This window comes from Prorops nasuta, unplaced genomic scaffold (assembly GCF_024137725.1).
Source record: "Prorops nasuta isolate Cenicafe-Biocafe unplaced genomic scaffold, Cenicafe_Pnas_1.2 PNAS00008, whole genome shotgun sequence".
Classification (NCBI taxonomy): Eukaryota; Metazoa; Arthropoda; class Insecta; order Hymenoptera; family Bethylidae; genus Prorops; species Prorops nasuta.
The window spans coordinates 6,365,569-6,385,781 of record NW_027116805.1 but is presented as its reverse complement, the minus strand read 5'-3'; the positions used below and the strand labels follow the sequence as shown (position 1 = coordinate 6,385,781).

The following is a 20,213-nucleotide window of genomic DNA, read 5'->3' as shown; positions in this document are numbered from 1 at the left end:
TCAACAAGGTTCTCTCTCACTCCTCCTCCAGACCTCCAGTCTACAGCAATACAGAGACTTAAATAGTGTATAATTTAAAAAGACAAAAGTTAAAATCGTAACCTTACGCTGGGTTATATAAAAACTGAGAATGAGCTGCTCTCGGCCGCCTGTTTGATATTAAATTATTCAAATTAATATATATTAAAGAAATTGAATTCGATAGGAGGAGAAAGAGTTACTGCGTAAGAGCGATGGAGTAGCAAAGTAATGAGAGAAAGTGATAAAAAAAAGACAGGGTGGTACTGGTGCCACTGCCACTGGACTGGAGGTAGGATTCAAACAAGTGAAGATATCTGCAAATGTTCTGGAATTTATTAAATACGTTTTACAATTTAGATTTTAGAATTTAGATCTGTACAAACAAAAACTCTACTCGCCTTTTTAATTATACTTCATAAAAATCCAGTGATCGAGTTTGGCGCCTACTGTTTCCACCAATAAAAGATTAAGAATTATCCGATTGGCTGTTGCATTTAAATGATTGCTTTTATAAAGCAATATAGCCGCTATAGAATGAATCGTATTGGTCGTCGCTGTCGTCGGCGTATATAATTTAAAATAATCGTGCCCCGCAACATCGTACAATATTTGTTATATCAATTGCTCGTATATTGTGAATTTAAGCAAAAAAATGATAGCATTTCGAAATTTTTTTAATAGATCAAGAATTGTTTTTAATAGCCATATAAGGGTAAGCATCAACGCTAAATTAAGTTTCGTATGTTTTTTTTAATTTATAAAATTTAATACATTTTTCCATTATTTAGGGTTATACACAAAAAATTCCGAGATGCTCAAACAGTTTCCCATGCAATACAGCTGAAGAGAACATTGAGTCATGTTTTTTAAGTAATGGAATGCAACTGATTTGTGAAACAAGGGACTCCCTCACAACGACCGTAGGATTTATGGTTCCTGCTGGATCTATGGTTGAATCATGCGAAGATCGTGGTGGCTCGTTATTTATGGAGCATTTATTGTTTAAGGCACATATTAATTAATTTAATTTTAACTAAAATTTGAATAATACTATTTTAATATTAACAGAGAACCATGAATAGATCACAGGAAGATATAGAGAAGGAGTTAATAAATATTGGAGGAAAACTGTTTGCTTTTGCCTTAAGAGATACGTTTCTATTTTATGGAATAGTCTGGCGTAAAAATACGAGAGAAATGATTGAAATATTGGCAGATATCATTCTGAATGGATTAATTTGTATATTATACATAAATCATTTAAGTATTAATTTCTAACCTGTTTGTTACATTTTAGGTGAAGAAGATGTGGCTGGGGTGAAACCACAAATTTTTAGAGAAGTCGATAAGACTGAAAGTAATCCAGAGAAAGTGATTATGGAATATTTTCCAATGATTGCATATCAAGATACAAAACTTGCTCAAGGAGTGCATCCTGAAACTGATAAAATACGGTAGCTTTCAAATAATTATAATTTCAGTCAACAGTATTAATTTATTTGTCTTTAATCCTTTATTTATTCAATATACATAGTGGGATGTGCTCATCAGAATTGAATTGCTTCAAAGAAAAACATTTCAAAATTTGCTGCATGACTATGATCAGCATTGGCCCTATTTCATTGAATGAATTACAGAATTTAATTTGCCAATATTTTCCAGATGTTGGAACAGATTATGTATCAATAGCTGGAGCCAGCAAAGCTGAGTCCATGCCCCAGAAATGTTACAGATACACAGGTATCCTTAAACAGATCTTTTTGATTAAATTAGTTAATCATTTTATAATCGCAGGTGCTGATTTGAGAATAAGAGACGACGACCACGAACTTGGATATGTCGGTATAGGAGTCGAAGGTCCAAGCTTTACAGATTTATATGACAGATTCACAATGGAAATTGCCAAAAGAATAATAGGCTCTTGGGATAAATCTTTTGGTACTTACTAAAAGAAAAATATTTAGAGTAAATTTCGCTTAATAATAATAAAATGCTTTTCAGCCGGAGCTAATCACAATGCACCTTACATTGCCCACTTAGCATTTAATACAGATATTTGTGAGTCTTATAAATCGTTTATTCTCGATTGGGAAGATGCTAGTATCTGGGGATGCTATTTTGTTTGCACCAAAATGAAATTAGAAGTTAAAACTCTTTATTCCCTTTAATTATTATTTTATTAATAAATTACTTGATCTATTTTTTAATTGTTACCAATTTTAGTACATGTCAAATCTTATACAAACAGAATGGCGAAAACTCAGCATAGATGTGATTGAAAAAGTAGTAAGACGTGCTACGAATCAGTGCAAATTTTCAGAACTAATGAAATTCAATGATCCTGTTGCTCGTTTCCACGATCTCGTTAATTATATTCATCGTCATGGTCGCTATGTTCCTATGGAAGAACGGCTGCGAATTTATAATGTAAAAAGCTTTAAAAAAAATAAGATAATAATAGGAAGTAAATTGACTAATTTATAAATATTTTTTTAGAGCATCTCTGCTGATACTGTGCGAGAAATTGCAAGAGATTATCTTTATGATCAGTGTCCGACAGTTATTGCGCTAGGGAGAATTGAAAATTGCCCAGATTATAATGTTGTTCGGAGAAGAATGTATTCACTTTTTTTCTAAATAACTTAAATACTTAACATGGAGTTACCGAACTATTAAATTGTACATGTAAGTTAATTAGATTAAAAGTTACATGGTACAAAAGTTATGTAAGCCAATAAATAAATTTTCAGCAACAGGGGGTATTTATTATCATTTTTGTATACAATAGTCGTATGCAACAAATTTGAAAAAAGTTGCTAAGTCAAATGTTTGTAACACATACTTTATTGTCTATTCATTTTGCATGTTTTTAAATCTAAAGCATCCATGATTCGATGTGTAATCATAATTTATATCAGACATGAACAAACGCTGGTAAAAATAAACATCAAATTAACTCGGCAAATAAGCTTTTTTGATAAATATACATATAAGTACATGATATAGATCCGGACGAAAATTGTTTTAAAAACATTACAGGCTTAATTACGAATAAAATATTTTCTCTTTTCATCGATTCGTAAGATTAACAAATAACAAGAGATATACATATATAAAATATTTCCTACTTACATGCATATAATACACATGAACTAAATAAAACAGAAAAATATACACTCATTTGAAAAGAGTGATTAAAAATAGTAGCTGAATAGCTAAAATCGGCAATCTGTATGAATTTCCAAGTTAAGCGAAATTGGTGCAAAGATGGTTACTTCAGTCTGGTATTAAAATACTTTAGTTAAACACAATTAAGAACTCATTGATTTTCTAATAATAAGTTACTATTTACATATTTCGATTATATCATAAAAACATTAAAGATCTCTGTGTTTATTAGTTTCATTAGCGATCGTACACTCGCAATTTTTTTTTCTCGCATTTTATAAAATAATCACACAGGAATCTCAATTCCCATAGGACAAACTTTACAGGATAATCAACAAAATTCTATCAGCAATAAAATACTTGAAATATAATATAATAGTGATATTCATGTGAAGCTGGCAATGCTTTTCAAATGAACCTGACTAAAAAGATTTACTTTTATAAAATTTCTAATAAATTAATTGCATACAATGATTCATTCAAATTTCAATATTGACTATAAAAACTTTTAGATGCGGAGTTCTCTTCGCAATTTTACAATTTTAATCTTTTCCATGTGTGCTGGTAAATGTTCCACCAATGATTCTCACATTTCTTTTACCCTGAAGAGTTTGTTCCTGATTATATATTTAATATGTATACATATATACATATATATTGCCATGTCATTACTTTTATAACAAGATAAAACAATTAATTTGTAGCAAATCTTATCTAATTGAATATTTTATTTTAAACTATATATATCTATTGTTACATAATAGCAATGATTTTTTTCTTTTCTAGTTTCACTTCCTGAACTAAAAAAGAATAAAGCCTAAAAAAGGCAATAAATTAATAATTCAAAAGTATTGTTTGATTAACCAAATGCATTGTATGTACAGTTAAAATCACAGAATAAAATTGCAAATGCATTCATTGGTTAATAAAAATTGGCTTAAAAAGAAAAGGAAAAGTAACTGAATTGGTGCTAAGAAATTATGCGTAAGTTTAAAACTGATTTCTATCTAAAATAATATAAATACACAACAAAGAAGGAAAGGATTCATAATAAAACTTAATTGTGTAGGCGTTCAGATAATCAACTAAAATACTCATAGTCCATTCTTTGTTTTGGATTATTTAAGAGATTATTCTCATTGCTAAAAAATTTCTGGCGTGTTTAAATTACGATGTTTTTTCGATAATTCTATCTCTAGTTTATTTATTAGTTATAAAATATTACCTGATAAATATCTAAACGCTCTCGTGCATGAAATAATCAACGATTATGTGAATTCTCCTTTAGGATTTAAATGTAAAATTTTTGTTTCTCGTATGCTAACCGAGTATACGAGCCAGGTCTTTGCTATAAATGAATTCTAGTAATAGCTAGAGCATTTTATTTATCAGCTATTTGGTTCTACTATTCTCTTTCTTTTTCCAAGAAATTACCAAGTAGTACCAGAGTCAACAGTGAAATCCTTGTATTGAGAAAAGACACAGATCTGTAGAAGAAAATGTTTTTAATCAAATTTATAATATGATGATATTTTTACTAATTTCTACCTTGTCTTTTAAACGTTGGCAAAGCTGTAATGCTATAGTAAGCAATACCAATGCATCATTTAGCCATGGAACACTGCATTCTGCCTGTTGTGTTTCATACTTTACACTGCCATGTGCATTCTCTAGCTGGTAAACTGCTAGTACCAATTTATAGCTTTGAATATAAAAACTAATAGCAAACGTTTCTGGTAGATTAGGGTTTAATGATTTCTGCAAATAAATAATATGACTGATTATTCATAGGTAGATTCATGACTATAATTTGAAATGAATTTTGAATACCATATTTCGACTTTTTATAAGGTCGTCAATAGTTTTCTTTCTGGGAACAATTAGACTGGTCCTACTGCGCTGCAGGCATCCCAAAATATTTCCAAGTATATGCATCACTTCATCGGATGTCTTAAAACAGTAATGCCGATCAACATTGTCTATGTGTGCTATAGCTTGTTGCAAATGATTAGCAGCATCTTGAATCTGTTGTAATTTCCAAGGATGCTCATTTTGAATACTTGTCCTCATACTTATGTTTTGTTGTCGCTGTACTTTAAAGTTTACTTCCTACAATCATGCAACATGTATGAAACATTATATACTAAGTATCTTTAATGCTAAGAAAAAAATTATTTATATTTACTGCATTTGTAATACTATCACCAGTAAGAACAGCTACACACTTTACTTGATCATGTGGTGCAGCAAACACAAATCTATCTGTTTTGTTATGCTGGTCATTACCAAACAAAGCCAGTGGGAATCTCTGTGCGCACTCCTGCAGAGCATGAATATATTTATTTTTCATAGTATCATAAGGAGTGAAAAGCTTACCATTAAAATGTTTCGCAATTGGGACAGGGAGGAGTGAACCTCCTTCTGCAAAACCCATTCAAACTCCATTTGCTGAAAAATAATAATATGTTACAAGACTCTTAATCAACACAAGAATCAATAAATCAGAAAATTATCGGAGAGAAAAATGGAAAAAAGGAAATAGAAGATAGCAAAAAAAACTAGTATATTATTTGGTAACAGGATATATGAATGACAGTGACAGGAGAAATATTGAAAAAAACGAATAGGTTTGACATAACCTCAAAATTGTTCATTGATGTGGAATTGTCTCAATTAGTTGGATGATAGATAAGGCTTATTATCTAGGTAAGGCAAAGGAGGTCGTATAAATGATTAGATAAACATTAGGCAAAAGTAAATAACTTACGAGATTGTGCGCCTCCTCTTTTTCGCAGTCCGCCATTTTTTATCCATCAACCGTACACAACCCAAACCCACCTATCCTAATAATTCCCACACACCACACCTTCCCATCTGTGCCTGCCTACCCTTACCTCATTTTATCAGGCGCCCCTCCCCATTCTTATTCTAACCTACAATTACACAGTCACAAAACAAATCTCATCCGATCAAGTGCTCCAACTTCTAGTCTTTTAGTCTTCTCTTCAAACACAAGTTTACAGTGTTTACACCTTAGTTGAACAATTGACAACCTCCATTTTATTTAGAGAACACTTTATTAACAATCAAGGTAATACTGTTTGTTTTAACACCACAAAATCAGACTTGCTTTTTTAAACATTTATTTATCCCGTAAACAATAATTTTCTATCTCAACTGTAAGATCTAACGAAAATCCTTTTACTGGCTCTTACCGTAATTATTAGAATTTACAAAGTAATTTTTAATAAATTGATTTATGTCAAAATGTTTTACTTAAAGTCTCTCTATTTTAAGATATTTTTTTTTTTCGAGATATACTACGAAACGTTGCATAAATGCCTTGTTTATTTTGTAGTACAAGTGTTTTGCAGCTCCAAGATATTCTTATAATTTAACTTCATATTTAAAATAAATTTGTTAAAAAGTAATATTTGTTGCAATTGATACCATCTTTTTGTAATTTAATATTTTTAATTTTACAGTAGAAAACATTTTGTCATGAAAGATGATATGCAGATATTATGTAGATACATATACCAGAATTTTATCACAATTGTTTTTGCACAATTCATTAGTAGTGATAATAATGAGACTTTGAACTGTAAACTTTTCATAATTGTGAAGTAAAAAGTGATCATGCACTACAAGCGGAAATAATGCTTGTACAGTGCAGTTTCTAGGAATAACTAATTTCATCTAATCACTGGTGGAAAATAAAAAATTATCTTACATATTTCATACTCATCTGTAAAATTTTGTGTTTATTAAATTTTTTATAATCAATAAGATTAATTTGAGGAGAACACTGTAAAAATAGCTATTCTCTATAACATTTCAAAATTAATTAAACAATTAATTTCTTATAAAAGAAATGTTTAATATTAAATTAATTTTTTTTTCAGGATTCTATATTTAAAATAACAAACTAAAAATGAGTTTAAAACTTTACTATGACTTGATGTCACAGCCATCTAGGGCTTTATACATTTTTCTAAAAGTTACAAACATTCCATTTGAAAAGAAGCCAGTGGACTTAAAAGCCTTAGCTCATAGAACTCCGGAATTTGAGGCCATAAATCCATTTCAAAAAGTTCCTGTTATTGATAATAATGGATTTAAACTTACTGAGAGGTATGCTGATTTTTTCAGTTAAAAATAAAAACAAAAAAAGAACCAAAGAGATATGAAATAATGGTAATAAGAACATATCCTTTTAGCATTGCAATATTGAGATACCTATGCAGGGAATTTGATGTTCAAGAGCATTGGTATCCAAAACTATCAGAGGCACAGGCTAGAGTTGATGAATATCTTGAATGGCAACATTTGAATACCAGACTTCACTGTGCTTCTTACTTCATTGTGAAGGTAATCAATGAACAGCAAACAATAATTACTTTAACTAGGTTAACGTTAAAATTATTTGTGTGTATTAGTTCCTTACTCCAAAATTAAGTGGCAAACCACCTAAAGCAGAAAAGTTGGCACAATTTGAAAATAGAATGAGTGATTGCCTAGACCAAATAGAAAATATTTGGCTAAAAGAAAGACCATTTTTAATTGGTGATCAAATCAGTGTAGCTGATTTGGTAGCAGCTTGTGAAATTGAACAGCCAAGTAAGTAAATTAAACAAATCCCCTATTTTTAGAGTAATAACGTAATTGTTCGTAGGAATGGCAGGCTTTGAGCCTAGAACGGGCAGACCGCGTTTAACAGCCTGGATGGAAAGGGTTCAAATAGAAACGAATCCCTATTATGACGAAGCTCACAAAATACTTAATTTAATTGCAAATAAAAATCAAGGTCAAATTCCACAAACCCTGAGCAGGCTCTAGCTATAATTAACCATAAAAAAAATCTCTAATACTTGCTTGCCAATTTTTGTACTCGATTTCCAAGAACATTAGAAAAGTAGAAATTTGAAGAAAACTATATAATCATATTTGATAAGTTTAAAAAATCAAAACTGTTTGTTATTTCTTATATTTGCTTTTAAGCATCTTAAATATATTCAAATTTGTATGTCTCTTTAACAAAAAAAATTAATCATTTTTCGTTAATAAAAGAATTTTCTATTGTCTTGTTTACAAATTGTACAATAAATTCCATAATTAACGACGAGATATTAATCTGAATTTAAAAACAAGCTTGGACGGTATTATCATTTGCCTTTTCAAAGGCTTAAACATCTACACGCCAATAACGCTTAATACAGATTGAATGAATACAGATAGAAATGTATTAAGTGGAATAAATTATTCCTTTTTTGCTTGTGCACAGTCAGCTATTAATAGCCACGACACAATAAGTTTCATATAATTATTAAATTATATGAAACCATCGAAATTCCAAAGGAACTCGATTCAGACTACAACTTCTCTTTGTACATGACACTTAAAACACTGCACAAAATTTGATCCTTATTACGCAACATATAAATATACTTATTTCTTTGGTGTGATTATTAACAGCGATTGCTGTTACTTGAAAAAGAACGTCAAATATTTACAATCGTTAATGCTTCCATATAAAATCAGCATTAGTACATAGTTTAAAAAAATAAACTCCCTTTCAAGAGTGGGCAGTTAATCAGAATACTCTATTGCAGATTTTGACTAGATTTTGTTAGTTGCTAAATGCTCAAAGTGCTATTATCACATGTTATAAAAAAAAGACATTAAAAAGAAAACATTTTACGACTATCGCGAGTTTTAAGCTACTTTTTTTAGTCTGGGCATTTTTTTGGGACATATCTCTACATGAATGTTCCAGTGTCTGGTCTGACAAGTTTCATTGCAGTAAAAAGCAGTTTCGCAACCAAGACACTTGAACAATGAACCAGGAAGTCCGCAATTAGAGCAACAGAGACTGGTGACATTGTTCGGACTTAAAGTAACTTTACCCAAATGCGGAGTCTCACATGTTCGCGTATCCCTGCATTCAGTCTGTTCCAAATTTGAAATCTGAGGATTAGCAACGGAGGGAAATTGATAAGATGAGGAGGGTATCACAGATTGATCTACATTCGATGCTTGAGAATTAACGGAAAAATTCTGGCCGTATCCATTAGGTCCAGACAGTCCATCCATGATTATATTTGGCATTTGATATCCTCCACCAAACATAGACTCAGAATTTCTTAGAGAAGCAGCTGGTTGATTGACAGCACTTCTGGTACCAGAATTAATAAGATTATTTTTGTTGAGTCTAGGTTCTGAAACAGCAGGTAATGGTCCAGTTTCGCATTCGGGCCTCGTATAAGAAGATAAGGGAGCCCTTTGCCTACCAAAAGAAGCTGCGGCAACTACCGCAGCAGCAGCTGCTGCTGCTACCATGTCAGGAATTATTCTGGTTCTGCTAAAGTGGCTATTGGTAGCTGGGTAGCTCCCAGATAATGTACTTCGCGAGAAACTCTGCTGTACTGTAGACGTCTGTGGAATTTGGGGCAGAAGTAGACTATTCTGACCATTCACTGACCCATAACGGTCTACGTTTATGTTGCCCGAATGTTGAAAAGTAGTTAAGGATCCTGGATACTTTATTAAATCGGGTGTAAATTGTCTAGCTGGATCATGAAGAGATGACGATCTTTTATCTATCTGCTGTATTGGACGCAGATTTGTCAAGGTCTCCTGTATGGGAAATGGATAGCTTCCCACACTTGGCGTTGAGCACTGCAACCCATTATGGCATTGATATCCATATGGACAAACTGCTGCATGATAAGCAAAAGCTCTGGCGTAAGGATCCATCTGAAAATTAAATTATTTTGTTATTAACTGATTTAAAATTCAATTTTGAAATCTTACTGGATAATCGTTTGGATAGAACTGAGTCATTGAAACTGGTGGACAAATTCCTGAATGAGGTTGAGCAATTGATGAATTTAGTTGAGATGGTATAGTAGGTGTTGTTGCTCGCTGCAATAACCTCTGTTGTTGTCGTTGTTGCAGATTTTGTCTTTGCCGTTTTTCTGTGTTCCAACGCGGGGCTACATTTAGTACGTTGTTTCTTATATCTGAATTTGTACTACTTAACTTCTGCATTTCATTCATTGGTGTCTGCTGGAACTGTTAGAAAAAATTTCTGTAAAATTATTTTACTTAATAACTGAGAATTTGTAACATATACTGGTAGTCTTTTTACTTGATTAAATTCTTCCGTTGAAACTGCCGGAATAGTAGTGGCTAATGGCACTTTAAATTTTTGTTTTGAATTTATTTTTTTCGACATTTTTGCTTGTACCCAATTCCCGAGCGTTGGAAATTGTTCAGACATTATTCTATTCCCTTCGCTCAAATGACTAGATATTTGCGAAGCCTGTTCGTTGACTTTATCCATGACAGACTTTGGCTGATCATAGGAAATTGTGGAAACTGAACACTCTGATATTAAGTTTTGATGAGAACTGGAGGTAACCTATGACGAGTAAATTCTTATGTTAGATCTGTTTGATTACATTTTATCTTATATTATTTTTTTACCTTTTCAATTTTTCTCTGCTCGTTTACGTTGATAGTACTGCTAGTTGTATTGGATGCATCGTACAAGTTAGATTGCAGCTGCAAAACATTCGTAACTGGACTATCTTGATTTTCAATACTCGTGGAAATTCGTGGACTATACATATTATCGGACTCTTCAGATATAGAGGAGTTTGCAAGATCCGAAATATTGTCTGGAAAATGAACTCTTTTTGATTCATAACTAGATGTGCGTGGACTCTCGTCAATAATCAATTTATTCACAGATGTAAAAATTGAGGACTCTTCGTGATCCTTCCTTTCGTAACTCGAGAGAGAATCTTCTAAAGTAGGGGACATGCTATTCGTGTTGAGAGTTTTAATTTCTTTGTTTTCCTGACTAATTGAGGTGGATTCGTTAAATTTGATGCCAGTGGAATAATTTTCTAAGTCCTTGTGGCTTTTATTATCGAGTTTTAAGTGATTCCAGGATTCATCAATGACTGAGGATTCAAGGTCCTGGTTAACTTTTGGGTTAACTAAATTTGGCGGCATTGTCAGACAAACTCTGGGTAGAATCGGTGGGCTGTTTCGCAACTCACTAGGCAATTTTTCTTCGTAATTTGTTGGAGAACTTGGTGATAATTTTGGTGGTTCTGGTGAGGATGGAATAGATGAACTTTGAAAGGATTCCATATTATCCAAATCATTGCTTGCAAATTCTGTAATTTTATCCTCGGAACTTTTTGAACCAACATCCAATAAATTTACTTCCGCTTCCACAGCATCTAATAATGAAGTACCCGCAGACAGCTAAGTAGAAAAGAATATAAGCCTCATTAAAATTCATTTTGGATTGTTATAGTACAATTTTAAGTTTGTTGTTATTCACGAACCTTAGTAAGCAATTTGGAGACATTTTCTATTTGTTTTTCATAGCGATTCATCAACTGACGAAATTTTGTACTCCTTTCAGGTGTTAAAGATTCGACAGCACTCATTTCGCGTTCTACTTCCAAAGATTTTGCATGCAAATCCTTTAGTTTTTCCTTTAACCTACTTCTTCTGTGCTTCAACTTAAAACCGTCACTTTTCGGTGTCTTCCAGGTACGATTCTGTTCGAAGGACATGTGCGTCCAAGATGTCTGAATTGGAGAATCTGTTTCGGACATTAAGGGTGGCCTGGGTGTGGCTCCTGTAACAATTCTATAATTTGGTTCATTTGGACCGTCAGATTCCACCTGTGCGTTCTTGCAACGATTTTTGGCACCTTTGAGGCAAAAATTAACAGTATAAGTTTTACATTTTTTTTAAATAAGATAATTTGTGCTTTTAAATAATACCTTCTCGTATAATTTTCTTCAGCCTCAATGGAGGCACTTTGTTAACAGCTTCTCTTTCAAGGTTTCTTTCAGTCGTAGAAACCATGGAAGATTCACTGAACCCTGTCTCTGTCCAAGTGTCCTGGTGTGATATCATCACGCACTTATCGAACGACCCTGAAGAGCTTTTGGAAAACTCCATTAAAATACTCTCCACTCTTTCTTTGGTCTGGTTGGAATCAGCTTCGCTACACTTTCTCTTTTTTTTCGGCTCCTTTGACATTTCCAGTTTCTCCTCGGGCTCAACTACAGATTTTCTTTTCATGGGGGCTACCTGCATAACTTTGGCGAAATCCGGAGCTTCAAGGTCACTTTCCAGACCAATCTATAAATATTTTTTTAAAGACAATCAATACACGATAAAATATCTATATGTACAACTTTACATACCTTTTCTCTCTCTGTCTCTTTCCATCTTCTATCATCTAAAGTTGACGGTTTTGACCTCAAAGTCACTCCTGTTGGGGATTCCAGTTCGACAACGTCGAGTTTCCGGAAAGTCTTAAAAGTCTGGGGTCGACGAATTGGCGCAGGGGGTGGTGGAGGGATAGGTAAAGTTCGATTTGGCTGGATGGGAATCACGCACGAGCTTCGGTCCTTGAGGGCAGTTGCCAAACTTCCGTTTCCGCTCATGCTACTCGTATAAAGTCTGCTGGAGCTGTCTGCTATCATGATCCTGGGCTCTGAAAATATATGTAAGTGAATTTGAATTCCTGTTACGAAAAATAATACGATTTAAATGTTCAACAATTTTTTTTAAACTTTAAAGGGCGGTTTCGTTTTTTTAACGTGTGCAATAAAATTTTTCCATCGATAACATCTACATATTAAAATATGTATTTTATTTGTGTTATCTAGTATAGTTAAGAGAAACACCTCTGAAGTCTTCGACGGGTTTCACAGTGATCTCGAGAATGTTCTTATCCTCACAGGTAAGGTCAACTACTGTCGAACACTCGTCGTTCAAGTCGAACTTGACGTTTTTCCTGCACTTCGACCTTCCACGGTCAGTTTCAAGGTCACAAAAGTCCTCGAATTTGGGGATCCCCGCTAGAGAGGACCTCTCTTTCAGTAGGTAACTTAGACAATCCTCGCACGTCGTGCAGATGACTTCAGGGTCATCGGTGCTGAGACTGGACGAGCTAGACACGCAACTGCATACCGTGCACGGTGTTTTAGCCTCGACCTTGAGTCTATCTTCATTAAATTCAAACTTGGTAACAGGACCACGGATCTCGTTATCGCAATTCCCACATGGTTCCGACTTAGCGCTGGCCTCGGGAAAGTTGAGGAGAGGATCATCGGAGCTATTCGCAGAAAAACCCGTTGGTATCCGAAGTTCTCCAGGATCGTGTTGGGTGGTACTCCCTTGAGGAAGCTTCGGACGATCGCCCGCTCTGGACCTCGAGTCGTAGATCTCCGCCTTGGTGAAACCAAGGTGATGGCAGCTCTCCTCCACTCGGTTCTCCAGATGACGATCGCGAGCTATCATGACCTTGGGGCAGTAAAGCTTCGAGAAAAATCGAAGAATGGCCTTGGAAGTACCAGAGTCGTTTCTCAGGTGCTGCTCGTCCGATAGTCGCATCATCCAAGGCCAAACTATGGTTGGCGAGGGTAATCCTGACGCTTTCGATAGCTTCGTTCAAGGTCAAGCTACAAAATAGCCGAAGGAGACCGATTTCCGGGTTCACCGACTCCGGACCACCTTCGAGAGCACAGGAAGATTTTCGCGGATCATCGCCGAGGCGTGCGACTTCCACGAGAACCAACCGGCAACTGAGGCATCCCCGCAAGCATGGGGATACCTCTCAAGGGTAAACGATGGTTAGGGAGGGGGGTCTACAGTGTCGCAGAACTGTTCTGCTCTGGAGACTTTAGAAGGGGTGGCTTTAGAAGGAAAAAAAAGAGAAAAGTCCGTGCCTCTTATTTCACGTTCGAGAGATCCTATCGATCCGAGAGCCTACCAAAGAGAATCAGCATGGACGATCGTAGCGCAACAGGGGGAGCGGAAATCTTCGTTAGCTCGGCCTTATCGAGGGTGAAAGCAAAAGAAATGCTGCCTAAGATGCCTCGGAGCGAGAAAAAAGAACGGGAAAGTTGAGCACGCGATCCGAGCAGTCCTGGTATCAGCAGCACTCTTTTTCCCTTATATCCATGCACTTCAATAAATAAGCCGAGAAACTTCCATTGCAGCACTCCATCAATTTTCTCATTTTCACCATGAGCTTCTCTTTACTATTCGTCCTCTTCTTTCGCTCCCTCTCGCTTTTCAACACGGACGTGTACAGAAACTTCAACTGCACTTTATCCATGTTTCGAGAGTTCCACCATAATAGGCTTGTTTTTTTCCCCCTCCAGTTCCTCCGGTAGGTAAGTGCAGAAACTTCCATCGCGCGCAATCCATCAATTTTTCAAGTTCCATAATAAACTTTCTTCATTTTTCCTTCCCCCTCAGTATCCTTGGTGTGCAATTGCTGGAACTTCCCTTGCAGTCCATTTTTCAGTTTCAGTCATATAATTTTGTTTAAAAATAATTCTCCACTGAAGAAAAGAAAACAATTTTTTTTTCTAAAATTAGAATTTCTTTAAATTGAGAAATTGATTCTTAGATGCAGCAACGATAAAAGTTCCATGCTCGGGTGAAATTAATTCTTCTCTTTGTGTTTTAATTGAGAGCTGGTTGATTTTTTTTAGAATGCTCTAGGTAATAGCCGGAGTGAATAAGTTAGAGGCAGGTCCCTCCCGAGAAAATTACCCCTTTCGACGATAGTCCTTCGTGCATCAGAACACGTGGCTCCCCATACACTTACATATAGTCCTAATACCCAACATTGTGTTAAAATTATTCCATATATTTAGCCAGTTCGCCTCCTCGCCCGATCAATTTACTTCCAGCGAGCGAAATCTTCCATTTCGATTTCTTTGAAAATTAATCCACTGAAATACTTAAGAGGAGAATTTATATACTTTCTCTGCAACATACAACATAAATTTATTCATAAAATAATTTCTTTCAAATTTGATCAATGATGAACGATGTATGGAGGAAAAAAATGTTTCCTAATTTATTTTGAAAATTAATTATTATTTTAGGTAAAAACTTATCGCGGTTAGCTTACCGTGAAAAGGCTTGTAATGGGCGGTGCGGAATGGCGTGGCAGATTGCAGATATCCGGTAATAATGCAAATGACAAACTTGCCTTGCAATAAAGCCACGTTTGCGTTTACCCAAAATAAACTATTATTTGCAATACACATCCATCAGAAAGGACTCCACGTAGACATCAAACGCCTACGTAATATATTATTCACCCTTCACGTGTCTCTAATATAACATAGTAAATTTTCAGTCAGTCTAGAATATTTTCACAAAAAATACTAATTTTAATAATTTAATATGGACGCGAATAAAGCTGGATTGCTTATTTAGGAGATTATTGACGAGCCGTCATGAATCTGGTAAATAGCGGAAAAGTTCAATGCGAAAAAATTTGGTGCTAAAAGTACTGCAGGGCTTCCACGTATTTAGTTAGCAGTTGAAAAGTTTGAATAATGGTTTTCGAACAGTCGGATATAGCATCAATCAATGAAAAAGTAGTCGCGAAGCTGATAGGTTGATGGGGCTTGTACTGTGTACGCTTATGAGCCTATAAAACAGACAGTAAACGCGTATAAAAGTTCTACACTTAATTATATTCACCGATATAAGCTTTATAATGTATATAGGAAATACACAATAATTCCATATGAACTAATTTTAAAATCTTAAAAATATTCCAGTACACAGTAAGTTATTGAATCATAATTTATAAGTTCAGTGATGTCAAAATGTACAGCTTCATGCACCTGATTATTCACGTATAGGATGTTATGACCTGTAATAAACGTCCAGCAAAAGGTCGCCGACTCGTCCGAAATATCGATCAAAGCTCAAAGCTATTGAGAATTCGGGGACTCCCGGTAATTCCCACCCCTTCGATATATTATCTATTTTCTAGGTTAGACGTTCGTTTATTTCTTTGTCGCGTCACGATTCAGGTTTTTCCGTGAATAACATTGATATTGAATTTAAAAGGGGATACAATCCCATTTTCAATAGCATATGTAATGCATGGAACTTTCATTGCCAACTTTCCCGCCTCCCTACCAGCTGCTATTAATTTAGTATCTCATAGGGAACGACACAGAGTTGTCACGCCACCGTTTTACCCCAGTAAAGAACCGTCTGTCTCACGTTAATTCCCTTTTCTTTTCTTTCATTCTCTTCTATATTTCCTTTGAAAAAATTCGATCAAATCCAATTTCATTCCTCTCAGGGAGAACCTTTAAAAACAATCAAATAATTTGTGATAAAAATTAAATATTTTTATTAATGAAAAACTCAATTATTTTAATGGTTTTGAAATTTGTAGACTTTTTTTTGCTTACCAAAAACAAAAAGAAGATAATAAAATCATAAGATTTTTTAATTTCTATCTAGGCAGTAGTACTTTCCAGTTGGGTAGTAATCTTGTAATCAATGTATATAATAAAATAATGTATACTGTCTTATAAAGTATAGACAGTCTAGTCGGTCTTGCTTATGGGTGTTGTAATTGATTTTTCTTTATTCAATAGGATAATTTTAGGACAATGAAAATGTTGCACTGCTTATGAGAATATACATTCTTCAAATCAACTAATAAATTCAAGTGTATAGTCCTTTGTCCATATTTACTGTTTATTACTAATCACTTAATCGGTGCCCTAAGTTGGCTGGTATGGTAAAGTTTATTGCTGTTGAAGACGAGATGCTTGGAAACAATTGAATATATTGTTGAACATTGCACTACTTGGTAAATTGTTACATACAACTATGAAAATTAAAGATGAATAACTAAAAGATACTTAAGCTAGAGAGCAATTGTAAAAATTCTATAATATTCTTATAAAACAAAACATACAAATTTTAGCTAAAAACTTTAATTATAATTATTAAACAGAATACAGCTATATTTACCAGATTAGTTGCAGTATGTTATGAAAACCTTCATCACACATGATAGCCTCATTATTCATATTTACCACAAACAAAGTCAAAGTCGAAGAACTTATTGGTAAATAAACTATTTCAGTTACACTCTTCTTATTTTCAACCTCACCCTCACCATCCATTTTTGCGGGAAAATTCCAGTATCCGATAGGCTGAAATTTTCGGAGAGTGTGCGATTTAAAACTTGAGGAGTGTCATTGGTCCTTCACTTTGGATCCACGATTGGCTAAAAAATTTAGCGCGTGAATTCTGATTGGACGAAAATTTTGGGAATTCCCCATACTCCAAAAATGTCCTTTCACTCACAAAAGTTCAATATTTTCATTCATTAATTTGATATTGATGATTCGAAATTCCACGAAATCATTTGATTAACTTTATAAGGATAATAATAATTACTTCATGATGTCAGTAAAAAAAGAAGTAAGGTTTTACGATGTGTTTGAGCCAGCGCGCGACGAGCAAATGTGTTTGCCCTGCAAGGGCAGCGCCACGTGGTGGTCAAAGGTCTTTACTCTGTAGTATACTACAAACTGAAGAGAGTCAAGAGAGAAAGAGAGAGCCCGATTGTTATTGATAGCAGATATTTGCAGGGTGGGGGCGGTGCACAGGGTGCACTAGCCACCAAGTTACCTCAAGTGTTCCCTCTACCATTCTCATATTACGATTCACGATTAGTTATAAGAAAAAAACCTCATAAAGTCAATAAAACAACCTCTAAAAATCTAACTCAATATATGTTGTACTTTGCCAATGACATTTTAGCATTTGCTTCTCATTCCCCAATGTGGATCGAATTGCCTTTTGAAGAGATCAAGCTGTTTACTGTTGTTACAGTCGATTTGATGGAGGGGGGCAAAAGCATAAACAATTTATCGGATCAATATCAAATTGAATAAATGAACGGCGAACTACGAACCAATCTCAGAGTCGTTCATTTTCCTTTTGTGAATTCAAAACATGAAGACAGAGCCTAGCCAGGCCTATTATAAATATCCTGATCGAAAGAAGTAACACGCGCAATACAAGCATTTTCATTATCTGCATGGGCCTGGCAGGGGAAATTTGGAAACGGCAAAGAATATTGAACAAACAATACAGGAAAGCAACTGCAGTGATATTCAGTGTCGTTTTTCACACTGATTCAGCTATGTCAGTTCAACGTCTCTGTAATTTGAGATACTCTGTAATTTCAAAATTATAACTTGGAAGGATTTTGAGTTTTTCCTTCTTTGAAATGTCACCGTCGATTTTCACTGTCAATACAACTTCTAACGTGAAAGCTCGGGATGCGAAAACCGCTTCTGTAAGATCGAGAAGCTTTTTCCAGGAATCTCGCAATGGCAAGGACAGAAATTTGGTAAGAAAATTGGAAAGTCAAAGTGCTTGTTTTTCCAAAGAGGTACATAAATACACTTATTTGGAATGCTTAGTTTAAAGAACTTTTTATATAATAAAACTTTTATTTCCAAATTAGGGAAGTGGGAATGGCAGGAAAGTTTCCATGGATTCAAAATCCATAAAAAGCAAAGTAATTAAGAAGAGCGAGTTTGAGGAATTAAAAAAATTGGCGGAAAATGTGGCGAAAAAGGAGAGAGATGCGGCTATGGACAAACTCCAGAAGGAAAGAGAAAGACAGGTGAAGGAGAGTATGCAAAGAAAAGAGGTTTTCCGTAAAATCGACATGGAGAAAAGTCGAAAACAGGATTCGAAATTGAGCGAAATAGAAGACGAGGCCAGAAAGAGAGCAATGCACCTTTTAGATAGAGCTTATAATTTAAAATTGGAGCAAGAAGATGAGATAAAAAAATGCAATAGAATTATTTTGGAAACTAAATGCCGTGCGATCAGAGACGCTCAGGTAATTTTTTGTGGTATCTAATTTTTTACAGAGAAATTAAAAATTTGATTAATATTATTGCGCCTTTTATTTAGCTGGCAGAGAAAAAATTGATAAAACGCGAGTTAGCTGAGGAGGAAAAGCGATTGAACGAAATGATGGAAAACGAGAGAAGATGGGGAATTAAAGAGGACTTGAAAAAGGAACAGGAAGAAATTGCCAAAAAGCAAAAATATGCAGAATTATTGAAGAGTCAGATAGTGAAAAATGAGGAGCAGAGAATTATGGAATTTGAGAAGAAACAGGAAGAAAGCAAATTGATTAATTTGAGCAATGATGAATGGAAGAAGGATGAAATAGCCAGAATGAAAATGAAGGAGGAGGAAAATAAAAAAGTTCGAAAAGACTTAAACGAGGGGAATGAACAGCTGAAGAGGTTTAAAGCCTTGGAAAGAGAAGAAAATAGAATTATTGATGAAAGGTTTCTACTAATCTCTGTTTTTGTCTGTTTTTTGAATTAATGAATTTTTCATTTGATATATCTTTAATTTCAGGATAAAGGAATATCAAATGAAGAAAGCTGAAAGGGATGCAAAGATTGAAGAAGAAAAGAAATTGGCAAAGCAAAGAAAGGATCGTGAGAGAACTTTGGTAGCTGCTCAAACCTTGCAAGCTTATGAAATGCAGGTATATTAAATTCCAAGATTTAATCAAGGTTTTTAATACAAACAAAAGAAAATATAATTCTCTAATTAATTTTAAGGCCCAAATTGATGAGATTAACGCAGCTCGTATTCAGGAGGAAGTTGAGAGGGAATGGAGGCAGAGAGAAAAGGAAGAGGCTCTGAAAAAAATAGAGTTACAAAGATTATTAAAGGCTCAGCGTGAGCAACAGATCGACAATAAAAGAATCATGCAGGCAATCGAGATTGAAAGGGATAAAATGGAATTTGACAGAATTCTTGGAATACAAAAGGAAGCTTTCGCCAAAGAAAAAGAAGAGCTTGAGAGAAAACAGAAAAAGGTCCAGGCGTACAAAGTGGAAATTAAAAAACAAGTGAACATGCGAGAACAAGACAAGAGTGAACAGAGACAAAGATTCATTGAGGAAGGAATGGCTATTCGTGCTGCGGCCGAAATCAGAAAGAAAAAATTATGTCAAGCTATGGAGAAAAAATGTCAGGAAATGAAGGAGAACAAAGTGCCTGAAATATACATTAATGAAGTCAAACGAATGATAGAGAGCATCCAATGAATTTTGACGAAAATACGAAATGAGTAAAAAGTGTCTATTTACACAATT

At 34.4% G+C, this 20,213-nt stretch overlaps 5 protein-coding genes across 13 annotated transcripts; 3 read left to right on the top strand and 2 right to left on the bottom strand.

Annotated features, from left to right (window-relative positions):
• Window positions 1-159: 159 nt before the first annotated feature.
• Window positions 160-2,691, top strand: LOC136775860 (mitochondrial-processing peptidase subunit beta-like). 2 transcript variants are annotated; one of them, XM_066731011.1, is made up of 10 exons: window positions 160-310; window positions 379-733; window positions 810-1,028; window positions 1,090-1,261; window positions 1,319-1,475; window positions 1,556-1,761; window positions 1,816-1,959; window positions 2,023-2,165; window positions 2,245-2,448; window positions 2,518-2,691. In XM_066731011.1, the coding sequence occupies exons 2-10, from the start codon at window positions 674-676 to the stop codon at window positions 2,656-2,658; spliced, it is 1,446 nt and encodes a 481-aa protein (XP_066587108.1). In that variant the 5' UTR covers window positions 160-310; window positions 379-673; the 3' UTR covers window positions 2,659-2,691. The 2 variants fall into 2 exon arrangements, with proteins under 2 accessions (XP_066587108.1, XP_066587107.1); XM_066731010.1 differs by having other exon boundaries at window positions 1,556-1,959.
• Window positions 2,692-2,760: 69 nt separating this feature from the next.
• Window positions 2,761-6,060, bottom strand: rogdi (rogdi atypical leucine zipper). Of its 2 annotated transcripts, none has more exons than XM_066731013.1 (6): window positions 5,957-6,060; window positions 5,566-5,637; window positions 5,375-5,509; window positions 5,020-5,298; window positions 4,738-4,947; window positions 2,761-4,676 (listed from the first exon to the last, which is right to left on the bottom strand). In XM_066731013.1, the coding sequence occupies exons 1-6, from the start codon at window positions 5,990-5,992 to the stop codon at window positions 4,620-4,622; spliced, it is 789 nt and encodes a 262-aa protein (XP_066587110.1). In that variant the 5' UTR covers window positions 5,993-6,060; the 3' UTR covers window positions 2,761-4,619. The 2 variants fall into 2 exon arrangements, with proteins under 2 accessions (XP_066587110.1, XP_066587111.1); XM_066731014.1 differs by lacking the exon at window positions 5,957-6,060 and adding an exon at window positions 5,829-5,877.
• A 68-nt stretch (window positions 6,061-6,128) lies between these two features.
• GstT3 (Glutathione S transferase T3) lies at window positions 6,129-8,284 on the top strand. The gene is made up of 5 exons (XM_066731015.1): window positions 6,129-6,280; window positions 7,095-7,323; window positions 7,410-7,560; window positions 7,629-7,809; window positions 7,865-8,284. Exons 2-5 carry the CDS (start codon window positions 7,124-7,126, stop codon window positions 8,026-8,028), a joined length of 696 nt encoding a protein of 231 aa, XP_066587112.1. The 5' UTR covers window positions 6,129-6,280; window positions 7,095-7,123; the 3' UTR covers window positions 8,029-8,284.
• A 131-nt stretch (window positions 8,285-8,415) lies between these two features.
• LOC136775858 (uncharacterized) lies at window positions 8,416-17,439 on the bottom strand. Of its 6 annotated transcripts, none has more exons than XM_066731004.1 (10): window positions 17,377-17,439; window positions 16,467-17,296; window positions 12,915-16,361; window positions 12,429-12,721; window positions 12,000-12,363; window positions 11,553-11,926; window positions 10,678-11,469; window positions 10,340-10,612; window positions 10,003-10,263; window positions 8,416-9,945 (listed from the first exon to the last, which is right to left on the bottom strand). In XM_066731004.1, exons 3-10 carry the CDS (start codon window positions 13,624-13,626, stop codon window positions 8,905-8,907), a joined length of 4,110 nt encoding a protein of 1,369 aa, XP_066587101.1. In that variant the 5' UTR covers window positions 13,627-16,361; window positions 16,467-17,296; window positions 17,377-17,439; the 3' UTR covers window positions 8,416-8,904. The 6 variants fall into 6 exon arrangements, with proteins under 6 accessions (XP_066587101.1, XP_066587100.1, XP_066587103.1 ...); XM_066731003.1 differs by lacking the exon at window positions 17,377-17,439 and having other exon boundaries at window positions 16,467-16,547; window positions 17,038-17,123; XM_066731006.1 differs by lacking the exon at window positions 17,377-17,439 and having other exon boundaries at window positions 8,416-9,407; window positions 9,480-9,945; window positions 16,467-16,545.
• An 853-nt stretch (window positions 17,440-18,292) lies between these two features.
• On the top strand, window positions 18,293-20,165 carry LOC136775859 (cilia- and flagella-associated protein 45-like). Of its 2 annotated transcripts, none has more exons than XM_066731009.1 (5): window positions 18,293-18,430; window positions 18,548-18,931; window positions 19,006-19,391; window positions 19,465-19,597; window positions 19,674-20,165. In XM_066731009.1, exons 1-5 carry the CDS (start codon window positions 18,308-18,310, stop codon window positions 20,163-20,165), a joined length of 1,518 nt encoding a protein of 505 aa, XP_066587106.1. In that variant the 5' UTR covers window positions 18,293-18,307. The 2 variants fall into 2 exon arrangements, with proteins under 2 accessions (XP_066587106.1, XP_066587105.1); XM_066731008.1 differs by having other exon boundaries at window positions 18,293-18,472.
• Window positions 20,166-20,213: the final 48 nt, after the last annotated feature.

What these genes read in the sequence shown, in the direction of transcription:
- LOC136775860 (XM_066731010.1), top strand. Translation starts at nt 674, where the DNA reads ATGATAGCATTTCGAAATTTTTTTAATAGATCAAGAATTGTTTTTAAT. An exon ending in TGGAGCATTTATTGTTTAAG is followed by an intron (nt 1,029 to 1,089) that starts GCACATATTAAT and finishes TAATATTAACAG; the next exon opens with AGAACCATGAATAGATCACA. An exon ending in AACGGCTGCGAATTTATAAT is followed by an intron (nt 2,449 to 2,517) that starts GTAAAAAGCTTT and finishes ATATTTTTTTAG; the next exon opens with AGCATCTCTGCTGATACTGT.
- rogdi (XM_066731013.1), bottom strand. Translation starts at nt 5,992, where the DNA reads ATGGCGGACTGCGAAAAAGAGGAGGCGCACAATCTC. An exon ending in AAGAGGAGGCGCACAATCTC is followed by an intron (nt 5,638 to 5,956) that starts GTAAGTTATTTA and finishes ATTATTTTTCAG; the next exon opens with CAAATGGAGTTTGAATGGGT. An exon ending in GTGATAGTATTACAAATGCA is followed by an intron (nt 5,299 to 5,374) that starts GTAAATATAAAT and finishes GCATGATTGTAG; the next exon opens with GAAGTAAACTTTAAAGTACA.
- GstT3 (XM_066731015.1), top strand. Translation starts at nt 7,124, where the DNA reads ATGAGTTTAAAACTTTACTATGACTTGATGTCACAGCCATCTAGGGCT. An exon ending in GGATTTAAACTTACTGAGAG is followed by an intron (nt 7,324 to 7,409) that starts GTATGCTGATTT and finishes ATATCCTTTTAG; the next exon opens with CATTGCAATATTGAGATACC. An exon ending in CTTCTTACTTCATTGTGAAG is followed by an intron (nt 7,561 to 7,628) that starts GTAATCAATGAA and finishes TGTGTGTATTAG; the next exon opens with TTCCTTACTCCAAAATTAAG.
- LOC136775858 (XM_066731004.1), bottom strand. Translation starts at nt 13,626, where the DNA reads ATGATGCGACTATCGGACGAGCAGCACCTGAGAAACGACTCTGGTACT. An exon ending in ACCCGTCGAAGACTTCAGAG is followed by an intron (nt 12,722 to 12,914) that starts GTGTTTCTCTTA and finishes ATATATTTTCAG; the next exon opens with AGCCCAGGATCATGATAGCA. An exon ending in AAGAGACAGAGAGAGAAAAG is followed by an intron (nt 12,364 to 12,428) that starts GTATGTAAAGTT and finishes AAATATTTATAG; the next exon opens with ATTGGTCTGGAAAGTGACCT.
- LOC136775859 (XM_066731008.1), top strand. Translation starts at nt 18,308, where the DNA reads ATGTCACCGTCGATTTTCACTGTCAATACAACTTCTAACGTGAAAGCT. An exon ending in AATAGAATTATTGATGAAAG is followed by an intron (nt 19,392 to 19,464) that starts GTTTCTACTAAT and finishes CTTTAATTTCAG; the next exon opens with GATAAAGGAATATCAAATGA. An exon ending in TGCAAGCTTATGAAATGCAG is followed by an intron (nt 19,598 to 19,673) that starts GTATATTAAATT and finishes ATTAATTTTAAG; the next exon opens with GCCCAAATTGATGAGATTAA.